We start from the raw sequence: 15,485 nt of genomic DNA on the forward strand, positions 1-15,485 counted from the left end.
CACGTCACCCCCTTCGTGCCCCTTGCTCCTCAGCATACAAGTGGATGCGTATCTCCAGGCCCCAACAAGAGGGGCGCTGCATTTTTGTTTCTGGGCATAGTAGCAGTGTTCACAAATGACCGCGAGTAAAGTCCCTGAACGGTGTTGGAGAGACTGAAGGGCTAGAAGTGAAGTGAGAAAGGGAGAAAGTAACCCTGTGTTGGAATAGATGGTGAGGTTCTGTGAGCAATGACTAGAACAACGAGTAACCTGGAGGATTCTGTCGGACCTGCAGGCTAGCAGGGAGCCACCATTTGTAGCCTGGGTAGGTGGCGAAATTCTGCCTGAGCCCAGAGGGGACATGAGGACCCCCTGCATGCTCAGGTGACCGGGGGAACCAGAAAGAGAATAAAGACTTGTTAGTTTGCCAGGGACAAGAGGACACAGTGGTTGGCATGTCCAGAAGGCAGGGTTCCTAAACAGGCAGCTTCTAACCAACTCAAGCGTGGAGGACTCTCTCTCCAGCTGAACTGACGCTCAGGACAGCAGGCTGAGATAAGGTATTTTCAAGGATTTTACTTGTGAGGGTGGACACAGACAGTAAGGATTAGAGTCCCAAGACCAAAGTTCCAGGAAGTCATCCCAGATTCTGAAGTAGACACTTTCTTGTCATCTCACAGGTTGTGTTCTAGGAACCCCTTAAGACTCTGACCTGCCACTCCGGGGCCTGAGGACAAAACTCCAGGAGCCTTGGACCAAATGTCACCAAGGCCCATCATGTTTCTGGTGTCCCATACGACAGTGTTTCCAGACCTTTCCCATTTTATTTTCTGTCCTTTTGTACCCTTCCTTCAATGGGATACTTAGAGGCAAAAACTGCATTCCAAACAGTCTGATCAGAGAGGAAGTGGGGCTATTACCCATGAAATGAATATTGGATTCGAAATCAGAAGACCTGGTTCTGGCTCCATTTCTACTGTTGTCTGACTGCATAGTGTCGGGCAAATCAGATAATGTCCGAGCCTTGAGAACGGCATCTGTCCTATAATAATACAGCAACCTCCTATACCACCATATTATATATTATATATGTATATTGTAATATATGGTATAACAATCTAGAACCAACAGGATGGAGCATGGTGTAAGAAAGAAGTCAGGGGCTAGATACCTACTAGGTATTACGATTATACATTTGGATACACATAAGCAGAAGACTGCGGTAGTTTTCTGCAGGGGTGGTTTCTGGAGATTGATTTTGTTCCTTTGAATGGGCCATGTTTTCCTGTTTCTTTATGTGCCACGTGATTTTTTTTTTTTAAGATTATTTATTTATTTATTCGACAGGATAGAGACAGCCAGCGAGAGAGGGAACACAAGCAGGGGGAGTGGGAGAGGAAGAAGCAGGCTCACAGCGGAGGAGCCTGATGTGGGGCTCGATCCCATAACGCCGGGATCACGCCCTGAGCTGAAGGCAGACGCTTAACCGCTGTGCCACCCAGGCGCCCCTGCACGTGATGTTTTGTTGAAAACGGAGCATTTGAAAAAGCAGCCACGTCTCCAAGCGCGCAGGCTGCCCCGGGTGCGGGGCTTGTCCTGAGCGCCGGATCAGTCCAGTGTGAAGGCTTAAGGTCTTTCCAGTCCTTCTCTGGGCATGTACTTCTCCTGGACCTGTGCGTCCGCTTTTTCCCAATTCCCCAGCATACACAGCCGCTTTTTAAAGTCCCCACTAACGTAACAGTCTTCCCCCAGCTTCCTGGGGCCTTATGAAGACGTTCATTTGTCCTCTCCAGTTAGTAATGCCTTGGCTCTGGGTCCTCGCTAGCCGTGCCCACTGCTTCCTGCAGCTTCGGCCGTGTGGGTCCCTGCTGTGCCACTTGTGGCCCTCTGAAACCCGAGTTAGGGCACACAGACACCTATCCGGCAGCCCCCAGGCGGGTTAGCACATTGCTCTACTCTCTCTAGATGGCAGAGGTGAGGGGAAAAAGCCTTGACATTTCCTACTGTTTTTAATGTGCCTTTTTCTTGGTTGGGCATTCGCATGGTCGCTAGGCTCTTCCGCTGGTTTCCAGAGCTCCTACCAGGTTATTTGAGTTAGTCTCACTGTTCAGTGTTTGCACAGGGGAGCAAGGGCCCGGAGCTTCCTAGGCTGCCGTCTTGCCGGTGTCTCTCAGGGGTGGTTTTCTTAGCAAAGATCACACGACCGGCTCCGGGTCAGTTAAGCAGACCTGTCTTTTGCACACGAACTGCCAAACCAGGTTCCCGTCATCTAACACATAGGCCCTTGATTTTCTTCTTACATGAAGGCAACTTTTATTTTCCTCTTTTTATTATTTTGGTTTCAGCCCCACATTCTAGTTTAATCCGATCATCCTGGGTGTTGACTCATCCTCCATATTTACAGTTTTCTAAGTTTCTGTAAAACCAGCAAGCATGCCACCTAGGCCTTTGTCATGGTCCCTGCCAAGGATAGGCTCCAGGACTTGGCCAAGAGTCGTGTCCTGTGACAAGTCTTTGGAGACTCAGTTCCAGGGAGAGTCTACTTGCCGTGTGATTCCTCCTCACATCTCTGTAGTGTCTTTATGTGAGAAACTTCGATGCGTGCCCTGCAGGAATCGAGACAAGACTATATCAGTGGTGTTTTCTCAGAGGTCAGCAAGTTTTCTGTAAAGGGTTAGACCCTTCTGCAATGACTCAACCCTCCCATTGTGGTGTGAGAGCAGCCATAGACAATATGTAAATTAATGGTCATAGCCTGGGGTCCAATAACTTTATTTACTGAAACATACTGCAGACCATATCTGGCCTATGGGCTATAAATTTGTTGACCCCTGCCCAAGTAAAAGGGAAATGAAGGTAATTTGAAATAATTAATTTGACATAATTTGCGAACTCCTTTCAACACTCACCACTCACTATGATGTTTTATAAATGGATAAACTATTTCTTTCACAAACTTGAATTTGCTAAGTTTGAGGTTAAGTGCACTGGTTTGTAAATCTTTGTTCCCATGTTAAAAACTGCAGTATTATTTGTTTCCAGTACTTTTCTCACCGACAATGAACTCTCCAAGACCAAACTCTGAGAGCACTTCTGTAGTCACTCCGGCACCCCGGGATACAGCTTGCCTGAGTGTGGAAACTTGATCTGATTTAGAAAGGAGGTCTGCTCTTCCACTGTCTCCTTTCTTCTTCAGAGCCTTACTTCTCTTAAGATGTTTTCGTTACTCTATCCAGTTGAAAAAGCATCTCAGTGGTATGGGGGGAAAAACAGCAGCAGCAGCAGCAAACAAGGAGGACGTTTTCCTCTTCTGTCTTTTGTCTCTCTATTATCTCTCTCTCTCTCTCTTTTTTTTTTTTTTTTCGTCCTCTGTTAACATATCATCATCTCAGGGACTGTGCCCTTCTTGCTCTGAATATACCTTAAAAAGGCCCATTTTCCCTTCAGTGGTTCGGATTGCTTCTGTTTGCCCGATAGATGGCGTCTTCCTGATCTGATGGTATAGGTCACTCCATTTTTCTCCTTCTCTGTAGACTCCTCTGCCTCACTTTCTCAATCCTGCTATACTGCTTCTCCCCAGTGAGAATTCGGCTTCCTCTGCGGCCACCACGCTCTCCCTTCAGTTTCTATCTTTCAAACTCTTCTTGCCTCCCACAGCCCCCAGTGGAACCTAGCTCCATCGTCCATCCTTGGTGTCTTCATCCTTGATGAACAGACCAACCTTAGAGCACAGTGGGTGAGGCTTTTCTAGGAAGGACTTTAGGATATATATGGGCGCACGTCTGTGTGTATGTCTGTGCTAAGTCTGGTTAGGTATGGTCCCAGGCATTGTTACAGAGGGTATGAGCAGGATAGAAAAGTAACATGGGAATTACTTGGGGTTGCAACCCTCTGATCATGGGGCAAGTCTAAACAACCTAAGGCTTATCCAAATCTGCACATGATGTATTTTGAAACTCATCCCCTATTTTTCTTGTTGTGGTGTCTTTTGTTCCATTTAGTTTGTTATGAATTAATTCTAAATGATATTCTGGGGCTTACAGTATTGCAATGTTTATTTTCTTTGTAAACAAATCTCTTGTGTACCAAGAGGTTAACTCTATGTACTCTTTTTTTTTTTCTTAATCTTTTACAGAGCTATGTGAACAGTCACTTCCATGTGACAGAGGGTCTGTCCAACACAGAAGACACACGGTCTCGGTCATCAGCCACCCAGGTTTCAACACCAAACTCATCCTCCCTCCAATCCCTCAGGGCCGCAAGTAGACCAGTAGTTGACATTTGGTCTTAACACACAAAACTTGTTCTGATCATGTCCCATCCCTTTGTCTTACCTGTTTATGGATCCTGTCGCCCACTCAACCAACTACCTACAAAAGAATGTTCTATATGCCTTAATTCTCTCAATCAATTTCTTTTGTGATTCTCGAATAGTGTCTTTTTTGAATGTAAATTATTCTTAGCTTTTAGAAATGCAATTTCAGTTTTTCTTGTATCTCTTAATGATTTTTCCAGCTGCTTCCTGCTCTGAAATATCAGATGGCAAACTCTCCCAAGATCTCTGCATTGCTGTGTGCATAGTGATTTCTGGATATATCCAACTGGGATTCTGCTTTTGAAATTTCAGTGCATCCATTTATAACATTAGTGTGTACCCTAGGGGATTGAAATATTTTGTTCTTCTGCTTATGAAAGGCTTGTAGATTTCCATTTAACTTGTGACCAGCAGGATCTCAACTGCATCTCTCAAAGGGAATTAATTAATGTATTTTTTCATGGTTTTTGAGTTGCTTTAGCAATATGAAGGAATAGGAATTATCAGATATTTCTTTTAGTTCACCCTTTCCTGACTCTGATTATGTACTGCTTGTCTTAGAAATATTTCTAAACAACTTTCTTCATCTTTATAGCTTCACTGTCTACTATTGGCAGAAAAAAACATTGGGTAGTTACAGGTAAGGCTGGTATTCAGCTGATATGTGCCAGTAAGACTATCCTGGTTCTTGAAATATTGAGACACATCTCTTTGGATTGGTAGATGGTCTCTTCTCTGAATCCTCTGTGCAGGATGATTCATGGGAGCAAGAGCCTTCATGTAGTACTGTACTAATTGTTAAATATTTAAAATACCAAAACCCTGTAATGACTTCCCTTTTAAAAATATTAAAACCCCCTTTAATAACCCTTTTTCTCATGATCAAATTTGGATGTTACCTGATTTGCTATTGGCTTCTGTCTGCCACTAGCCCTGTTCTCAACAGAAGCTGCTTAAAGTTCTTTTCTTGGGGCTGGTGGGAGGGGATGGAAGGGGGGAACCTGAAGAAAAGGACAAGGCTGAGCAGGAAAAGAGAGTTGGTTCTCTCTAGACCAGTGAGGAGGCTGAGAGTGGGATACTTTAACATTCACCAGCATCAACTAATCTTTTAAAAAGTTATTATGAAATATTTTAGAAACACCAGAAGATATAAAAATAAGAGTTCCAATTTCAGACAACATGGAGCAGATGCACTTCTTCCTATTTCTTCCACGAAATACAGTCAAATCCTAGAAATTGTATCTAAAACAAACATAAGATTGAGAAGTGGAAGGAAGAAGGCAAGCCAGCTGGGGACCTTGGGACCTGAGTAACAACACCGAGGTGAGTTCCCTGCGTTTCTTTTTTAGCTCAAATATCCTAAACTGGGTGCTTGAAAGCTATAATCCCAAAACATTAACAGTAAAGACCACAGATCTCAGCAGAAAGCCTGCTCTCTCTAGCTAAAGGACTAGGAAAGGGGCAGCCTAGCAAGACAGAAAACTTTTAGACAATAACTGCCTTACTTTAGTCAAACACCATAGGTGAAACTGTGGCCCTACGTTTTTTCCCTACACTGTCAGCAAAGACTTTTCTGGCTATAATGAGGTTTCCTTCCTCCTCCCTGCAGGGATAGTGTCAGAGAAGTTCTTGTGGAGAGCCAGGATCTGCAACGCTCCCCAATATTAATGAGAACCCCCTCCCACAGTGTCATTGAAGGCTACGTAGGGACCTGGACTTCCATTCCCTACCCGACAGTAATGAGGCACTTCTTTCCCTTCCCATCAGGGTGGTGTCAGAGAAGGTCTTGTGGAGATCCAGGACTTTCACCACTGACCTGCCTTCTTCCAGTGTCAGTGGAGGCCATGTGGGGAACAGAAAATTTAAATAAGATCCATATTCTCATAACATACTACCCCAAATGTTCAAGATATAGGTGAAAAAGAAAGAAAAGAAAAGAAAGAGAAAAGAAAGAAAGAATGAATTCATCAAGAATCAGGAAAACTTCAATTTGAATAAGAAAAGATAATCAACATCTGAGCCAAGATGATGTTGGTGAAGGCCTAGTGGGGACCCTAAACTTCTACCCCACCCAGTATCAGTAAGGCATCATTCCGCCTTTTCCTACCCCAAGTGTCGAGAGAGGCCAAGTGGAGGGTTTAGATTTCCACTTCTACCTGGCAAGAATGAGTCAGTGTCCCCTTCCCCACTAGCATGGTGTCAGAGAAGGTACGCTAAGAAGATTTAAATAAGACCCAGACTTTCACAATATACTCTCCCAAATGTCCAAGATACAGTTAAAAAAAAGAAAAACAAAACTCATCAAGAATCAGGAAAACTTCACCTTGAATGAGAAAAGATAATCAACATATGCCAATGCCAAGGTGAAACAGATGCTGGAGTGATCTGATGGATTTTAAAGCAGCTATCATAAAACTGCTTCAAGAAGCAATTATAAACACAATTGAAAAAAATGAAAAAGGCAGACAATCTCAGCCCAAAAAAAAGAAAAGAAAAAATTTAGCAAATAAATAGAAGATGTAAAGAAGAACCAAATGGAAATTTTATACCTGAACAACTCACTGGATGGACTCAATAGTAAAATGGATAGGACAGGGGGAAAAGCCAAAGAGCTTGAAGACAGAGCTTGAAATTACCCAATCTGAACAACAGAAAGAAAATAGACTGAAAGACAAAATGATCTCTAGAGACATGTAGGACTATATGAAAAATCTAATGTTTATGTCATTAGTGATCCAGGAAAGCAAAAAAGAGTATGCAACTGAAAAAGTATTCAAACAAATAATGACTGAAAATTCCCCAAATTTGGCAAAAACCAAAAATCTATAAATTCAAGAAGATGATGAAACCCAGACAGGGATAAACACAAATAAATTTTCAACAAGACATAGCATAATCAAACTTTTGAAAACTAAGGACAAAGAAAAATATCCTAAAGCAATGAAAGAGAAAACATCGTAATTATGGGAAATAACAAACCAAATGATAGTGGATTTCTTATCAGAAATCATGGTACCACCAGAAACCATGGAAGTAGATCAACATTTTCAAGTGCTAAAAGAAAAAAAAAAAAACCTGTTAATCTAGAATTCTGTATTCATTGAAAGTGTCCTTTAGGCAGGAAGGGGAAATCAAGACATTCTCAGGTGGAAGGAAAACAAAGAGACTATGTTGCCAGCAGACCTATATCCTAAAGGAATGGCTAAGGAACATTTTTGAAACAGAATGAAAATGATAAAAGAAGGAAATTTGGAACAACAGGAAGGAAAAGGAACAATAAAGTAAAAATATGGATTAATATAAAAGAAGTTCTTTTTCATCTTGAATTTCTTAGATTTGATGATTGAGGAAAAATGATATCATCTACTGTGATTCTCAATATGTGTAGAAATTATGTATAATTTAAGGCAATTATGCAGGAATGAAAAGACTTAAAGGGAGGTAAGCTTTCTACATTTCTCTCGAACTGTTAAAATGTTAACACTGGTAGACTGTGTGATAAATCCTATGAGTAATGTAATACCTAGAACACTACTAACAAGGCTACTTTGTGAGATACAAGAAATACTATAGATAAATAAAAATAGAGTTTTAAAAACATTTCAGTGACACATGAGAAGGCAGGAAAAAGAAAACAAAGAACTGAAAAGTAAAAAACCAAAATCAGCCTTAAGCCCTTATGTAATAGCAATTAACATTAGAGTAAATGGTCTAAATACACCAATTAAGGCAGATGTTGGCAGAGTAGATTTTAAAATGTGACCCAATTATATGCTATCTACAAGAAACTCACTTGAAATTTAACAAGGCAGGCTGGCCAAAAGTAAAAGGATAGAAACATGTTTGCATATATCATGCAAACGTTAGTCAAAAGAAAGCAGGAGTGGTGATTAGCATCACATAAAGTAGGCTTCAGCGCGGAAATTTTTACCAGAGACAGAGAGGTGTATTACATATGAGGAGAGAAACTTTAACAAATTTACAGAGATGAAATCATACAATGTATGTTCTCTGACCACATTGAATAGAACCAAACTAGAATAATGAGAAGATAACAGAAAAATCTCTAGACATCTGGAAACAAGCGGCCTACTCCTATATAACCCATGGGTCTATGAGAAACTCTCAAGGAAATTTAAAAATACATCAAACTAAATGAAAGTGAAATACACCACATCAATTTGTGAGATGCAGCCAAGTCAGTGCTGAAAGGGAAATGTATGGCACTAACTGCATACGTTAGAAAAGCAGAGGATTTTTAAATCAAGAAGCTCCTACCTCAAGAATCTAGAAAAAGAGCAAAATAAACCCAAAGTAAGCAGGAGCAAATAATGAAGATAAGAACAGAAATCATTGAAAATGAAAACAGAAAAACAATAGAGAAAAATTAAACAAAAAGGTGGTCCTTCAAAAAGATCGGTAAAATTGCCAACCCCTCTCTTGTAAAACTGACAAAAAAGAGAAGACATAAATTACCAATATTGGAAGTGAAATGGGATGAGACCACAGACTCTACAGACATCAAAGGGCAGTAAGAAAATACTCCAAACAACTCTACAGACAAATATTTCACAACGTAAATGGACCAATACCTCAAAATAAAACACAGCTCACACACTATGGGATAGATTATTTGAGTAACCCCATAAATATATTAAAGAAACTGAAGAATTAAGCTGAATTGAATTGATAATTGAATTTTGAAAAAGAAACCTCCAGGCCCAGATGCTTTCATTGGAGAATTCCACCAAAGGTTTACAGAAGAATTCATACCAATGCTATACAGTCTCTTCCAGAAAAGAGAAAAGGAAGGTAGGTTTCCAGCTTATTTTATGAGGCTAATGTTATCCTGATACCAAATCAGACAGGCCATACAAAGAAAGAAAACTGCAAACTAATATCGCTTATGAATAGCTGCAAAAATCCTTAACAAATATTAACAAATAAAATTCAATACATAAAAAGAATTACACACTAGGACCAAGTGGGGTTTATCCCAGGAATGCAAGCTTGGTTCAGTAGTTGAAAGCAGCCAATGTAATCCACTCTAATAACGGGCTAAATAAGAAAAATCAATGATCACATCAGGTGATGCAGAAAAAGTATTTGACAAAGTCCAGCACCTTCTCATGATAAAATTCTGGGAACAGGGGCGCCTGGGTGGCTCAGTCGTTAAGCGTCTGCCTTCGGCTCAGGGCGTGATCCCAGAGTCCTGACATCGAGCCCCACATCGGGCTCCCTGCTCTCCGCTGGGAGCATGCTTCTTCCTCTCCCACTCCCCCTGCTTGTGTTCCCTCTCTTGCTGGCTGTCTCTCTGTCAAATGAATAAATAAAATCTTAAAAAAAAAAATCTGGGAACAGAGGAGGATTTCCTCAACTTGAGAAAGACTTCTGTACATACGTATTTATCCTGAACAGTATATACTTTTGTTCATGATTTAAACTTCATATTATACTGTATATATTCAGCAATTAACTTTGTTCTCCACATTACGTGTGTGGAATTAATCCATGTAGATAGTGTTGTTTTAGTTTTAATTTTTTCACTATCATGTAATATCTCACAGTAAGACTATCCACAGTTTAACGATTTCCCTGTTGATGAATGCTGAATTTGCTTCCTTTTTTTTCTATTACAAAGTATGCAGCTAAAAACATTCTTGTCTAAAAAAAAAACCAAAAACATTCATGTCCAGGCGTTGAACTGCTGTGTTTATGCAAATCTTTAACTTAACCAGATAGTCCCACATCGGTTACTCTAATATGCCTTCACCAACATCTAAGAAAGTCCCCATTTTCCTGCATCTTGGGGTTGGAATTGACAATCTTTTTAATTGCTAATCCAATGGCTGCTAATATAAATTCATTTTTGTATTTAATTTGAATTTCTCCAATTAGTAAAGTTGAACATTTTTTATAAGTTTATTGGCACGTATGGCTCTTCTGTGAATTGCCTATTTATATGTTTCGCCTAGTTTTATGTTGGATTACTCTATTTTTCTTATCAATTTGTGGGATTTATTTCAGAATTCTGGTAGTTAATTCATTGTTAACTATGTGTATTACAGATGTATTTTCCAAGGCTGTGTCTTGTCTTTACACTTTTTATTAAAATTGTATCTTTGAATGAATAAAAGTTTTTAATATGGCTAAATTTGTCAGTGTTTTTTTTTATGACCGGTACCTTTTATTTTTATGTCTTATGAATTCCCTCCCTATCCCCTAGTCATAAATAAAATCTCCTAGATATTCTTCTAAATTCAAACAAAAAAATTTTGTTTTTTAATTTTGCTTTTTTGGATTTTTGTATATGACATGAGGTAGGAATGAATTTTTTTCCAGTTGTCCCATCCCTTTTTCTCTCTAATCCATAAATCCATTTCTTTCATAAATTGTTTTCATAAATGCTTGGGGCTCTTTCTGGGCTCTTTCCTCTAACTCACTCTTTTATTTACTATATATTTGTTTTGTTTTTGAAAGAAAAATAATTTTTATTGCTTAACAAATGATCAGCACTGTCAGGATTTGAATCCAGGTCTCTCCATTCCTAATCCAGAGTCTGCTCTCCATTCCATCAGCTCCTTAAAGCGAGGTACGTGTACTTGCCACATAACAATAGTTACCTTGACCATGTGCCCTTTACTTATGTTATTGCCAATATTTTTTAAATTTTAATTCAATTAGCCAACATACAGTACATCATTAGTTTTTGATGTAGTGTCCAATGATTCATTAGTTAGCATTTAACATATTTGTAATAAGACTTACAACATAGTAGGACAAGTTGTGTACTTCCATATTCTTTAAAATTATCTTGGCTCTTCTTTGCCATTTGCTTTTCCAAGTAATTTTAGAATTATTTGTTTTTCAAACCCTACAAATGCCCTTGCTTGCAGTTGATTAAAATTGCACTGAATTCATAAATTTGAGGAGGCTTGTCTTCTTTATGATATTGGATACCTCTGTCTGTAAACATGCTCTGTTTGTGTAGGTTTTCTTTAAGTTGTATAATTTTCTCGTAAAGAGCGTACGGATCGTTAGCAAGATTGAGATTTATTCCTAGGTACTTTTTTTTTGGTTCTTATAAATGGAATATTCTTTGATTATATTTTCTGCGACTAGAATATAGAAATCATGGGTACTTATTCTAATAATATACTTGTAGATTATTTCAGGATTTCCATCCAGGTAATATCAAAAATGCCATTTTTTCCTCTTTCTATTCCTGTTATTATTCTCTTTTTTCATTCTCATGTTTTTTCTTTCAAAAAACTGCCCTGGAGAGAACCTCCAACATAATGTTGAATAGAAGAAATTGATAGTGGACATTCTAATCTCACTTCTGATTTTTAAAAAAATACGTATAATCCTTTACTCATAGATGTGAGATTTGCTATAGATTTTTGGCAGATAAACTTCTTTAGAAAAAAATGTTTCATTTAATTCCCAGTTTACTATGAATTTTACCATTAGTGAGTACAGAAAAGAAGGGGTTTTCTCCGTAGGGTACAAAAAATTGAGGTATGTATTAATTTAATCATATTAATTATAATATTCAAACAATTGAGTTTCTGTTGCTTCCCTTTCTTCCCTCCCTCCTTCCCTTCCTGGATTACCTGCTGACTGTAAAAAAAAAAAAAAAAAAAAAAAAATTAGTGGTACATAAAAGAAATGCTTATAGAAGCATCAAAAGTAACATCACACAAATAACACAAGTTGAATATATAATATAATCTAAGAAGTCAGGACAAAAATCATTAAATGATACATAAAACACCCTTTACGTTAAACCAGGTGCATCTCATTACTAAGATATAACAGTCATGAGCCCTTATGAATTGAGTCCTATAATATCAAAGTATGTAAAGCAAAAAGTGTTAGAAATGCAAATTATTTTCAATTGAATCAAAGCATTACCATCTGTAAAAGCAGGATGACAACAGGAGCACTGTCTGGGATTCTTGCAGTGAGTACATAGGTCATGAATGTGTAGCAAGTAAGAATACCTCAGACCTTAAACTCTTAATTTTAAGCTCAAATCCAAAGTGCAAGAAACTTTATCTTAATCTCAGTCAATTCAGGACAGTCTCAATCAATCCCATCTTTCCTCACTTGCTTTTTCACCTGGGACTGCATCCAACTTCCAGAGGGTTACAGAGTTTCAAGACATGGAGTGGGGGGTGGAGGGGGGGCGCATCTGTTTTCTGCGTTAACATGAAAGCCTTCCTTCTTGTCTACTGTCCAGGCTCCACGATACAGCTGCTGCTGCGTCCCCAGCATTCTGGCCGCTCCAGGTATGCCGACCCTCTTGTTTATGTAACTTCGGTTCTCTTCATGAAAGTACATAATGAGCTAACTTCTCCCTTGTGTCATTCTGGGGCCAGGGGACTGTCTGAGCCCCTCTCTGCTTTAACCTCCACACAGTCTTCTTTCCCTGATGAGTTCCCTCCACGTGGGCACATGGGGAACTCCGGGGACTGGCTGCCTGGTGTAGCTCTATATGGGAGGCCGAACAGTTGGCCTCAGTGCCCCTGCTCTTAAAGCCCCACACTCACATGAGGTTTCTATTGTGCCCCAGACCCTGAAGCTCTATCTCTGTAACTCTAGACTAATGCTTCTCAACATGGTCTGCGCATCGGACTCTCCATAAGCTTGAAAAGTACCCCTGCCCAGGCTCCATCTCAGGCCGGTGAAATAAGGATCTGTGGGTATGGAGGCTCAGACATTGTATTTCTTAAAGGCCCCCAAGTGATTCCAGTGTATATCCAGGTGTCAGAACCACTGCTCCTGGACTGGGGGTTTCTAGAATGACTAATGAGTGGGGGCTTTCTAGAATGATTTTGTCAAAAGTTTTCATTATTTACCTTCATCAGTTTATGAGTGACTCACCACACTCTAATCAGTATAAAGTATAATTTTTTATCACTGCTAATTTGAGAGTTGCAAAGCGATGTTATTATGTTTAATGTTCATAGGCTTATTTTTGGTTAACATTTTCTTCTTATGAATTATTAATTCATGTCTTTGTTACATTTTTATCCTGGAATGTTAGTGTTTTCTCTTACATTCTTGTGAGAGCTATATCTACTGGGTATTAACTATTTGGTCCCCATTTATTATCATAATCCTATTTTCTAAAAGTCACGTTGTTCATTGGAGCTTTCTATGATGATGGAAACACATAGAAATATCTACGTTGTCCAGGGTGGCAGCCACAAGCTCCCTGTGGCTGTGGTGTGACTAAGATGTGGTTAAAGACTAAAGTGTGATTAAGGAACTGAATTTTTAGTTTTAGTTAATTTAGAATAAATAATCACATGTATCTAGTGGCTCTTGTATGGAACAGTGCAATTCTAAAGGGTTTATCGTCACAGTTTGGAGTTTTATTGGCCTGACAGTTATTTTGAGAGGTTTTTTTTTTCTTCTAAGTTCTAGTTTCAATGAATTATAATGAAGAAATGAAAATATGTTTTATGTCATTATATTTTGTAAACTTTATTCCTGTTTTTTATGCCCTGGCATGTGCTCAATTTTAAAAAATCATCCATGGAATTGAAAAGGAAGCCTGTGGTATAAAATTTTGCTACATTTACTCATTCAGTTTTACTACTTACATTATTTAAGCTACCTGGATATGACCTCTTTATCAACTTGCTCTGTCACAGATGACACTGGCATTTTAGTACGTCACTGCACTTGTGTATCTCTTTCTTCTTATATACTAGTTAGTTATTTGCTACATAAATGTTGAGGGTATGTAAATCAACGCATAGATGCTCAGAACGATTTATAATTATGGATTTTGGCTTATTCGATGCGCAAGGCTCCTTTCTGTTTCATTGAATCCTTTTTGTTTTGAACTTTCCTTTGATAGTATCAGCACCACCTCTTGCTTTTATTTGCCTGATTCATTTTATTCTCTTATGTTTTTTCTATGTAATTTGATGTTGGCTTCACTGTTGTAAGAAGCATACAGTTGGACGTTCTTTAACTCATTCAGAGTCTCTGCCTTTTCCTTCAATTATGAAGCAAAATAATTTTCTTTTCAATACCGATGAGTTCGGTCCTACTTACGTCACTTTGGTTTATGTTTTATGATGAGTTTGAGACTTTTTTTTTTCTGTGTCTCTTATTGGCTTTTGTCTTTGGCTACGTATTTTGCTCTTTTCACTTTTAGCGATTTGGAAGGTATATTTTTCTCTACTCTGTTATGTAATCATAGAGTTTAAAATGTTTTTATTCCCCTCCCCCATCCTTTCCCATCTCTGTAATTATAAATTTAATTAGGACTCAGTTTATAGGAACTTACCCCTCTTTTTGCCAAATAAATCTTCAAGAGCTGCTTTGGCCTTATATTAAGTATTTAGGTTCTTTTATTTCTTTCTGGATTTTTCAGGAGTTTCAGTATTTATGACCAATTGTTGTGTATGATGATTTTCTCACTGTCACGTTCTTAATCTAAAGGCACAAAGGGAAAGTGAGGGAAGGAGAATATTTCAGAAATGGTTGTGCATAGTAATGGAAGAAATCTGCTTGATTTCTGTATTCCAGTAGAAGAAATGAGAGGTGACAGGTGACTGAACTTGTTAACATTTTTCTAACATTTATTCTATACCCAGGGTATATTCTCTGTTCTTTTCTTTCTGCTCTCCTAGGATGCCGCGTTCAGTGGATAAGAACAGGACTTGGGCATATGGGCTGACATTTAGATTTTATTCCTAGGGCCAATTAACTTTAGTTATTGTTGTTTTGTTTGGATTTTCTAAGGGGGGGGCATCTTTCAGAATTCATTGAATGGGAAGTTAGGATAGGTAGTTGCTCATATGCCATCATATTAACCTACATTTCAATTTCTAGAAGGCATTAAATTTTCAAGAGCTCATGAAGATGTATGTCTGTATCATACACCACCGAGTTCCAAAAAGGTTTGAGGACGTGAAGTTTGGGTACATGCAATTCAAGTGGACAGAACATGAAAAAGTAAGGATATTAGGGCAAAGAGAAAAAAGACTGGTTACTATATCAAGGGCAAGCCCTAATTCTAAGAGGTGGCCACAAAAGTAGGCTTCCTGGTTGGTCACAGTAAAGAAGGAAGCAGTTTCGAGATTCACAATGACCTTAAGATGAAGTCAAATGGTTACCCAGGAACAGTACAGCTTTTCTGTAGAGTGAGACTTCAGAGACTTTTCGT

At 38.9% G+C, this 15,485-nt stretch overlaps 2 protein-coding genes across 3 annotated transcripts in view; one reads left to right on the forward strand and one right to left on the reverse strand.

Annotated features, from left to right (window-relative positions):
* Positions 1-6,805, forward strand: part of LRGUK (leucine rich repeats and guanylate kinase domain containing) — a 106,438-nt gene extending 99,633 nt beyond the window's left edge. Inside the window, exon 20 of the mRNA XM_057304556.1 lies at positions 4,115-6,805. Within this exon, the coding sequence (XP_057160539.1) occupies positions 4,115-4,245 (131 nt within the window). The 3' untranslated portion in view covers positions 4,246-6,805. The remainder of the gene's footprint in view (positions 1-4,114) is intronic.
* SLC35B4 (solute carrier family 35 member B4) overlaps positions 1,326-15,485 on the reverse strand; it is an 85,377-nt gene continuing 71,217 nt past the window's right edge. The window contains exon 11 of one of the 2 annotated variants that reach the window (XM_044388442.3): positions 1,326-2,585. The gene's annotated coding sequence lies outside the window, so the exon portion shown is untranslated. Of the gene's footprint in view, positions 2,586-11,408; positions 14,753-15,485 lie in introns of those variants that run through there. The other variant, XR_008956474.1, reaches the window with a different exon arrangement.

Source organism: Ursus arctos, unplaced genomic scaffold, assembly GCF_023065955.2.
Source record: "Ursus arctos isolate Adak ecotype North America unplaced genomic scaffold, UrsArc2.0 scaffold_3, whole genome shotgun sequence".
Classification (NCBI taxonomy): domain Eukaryota; kingdom Metazoa; phylum Chordata; class Mammalia; order Carnivora; family Ursidae; genus Ursus; species Ursus arctos.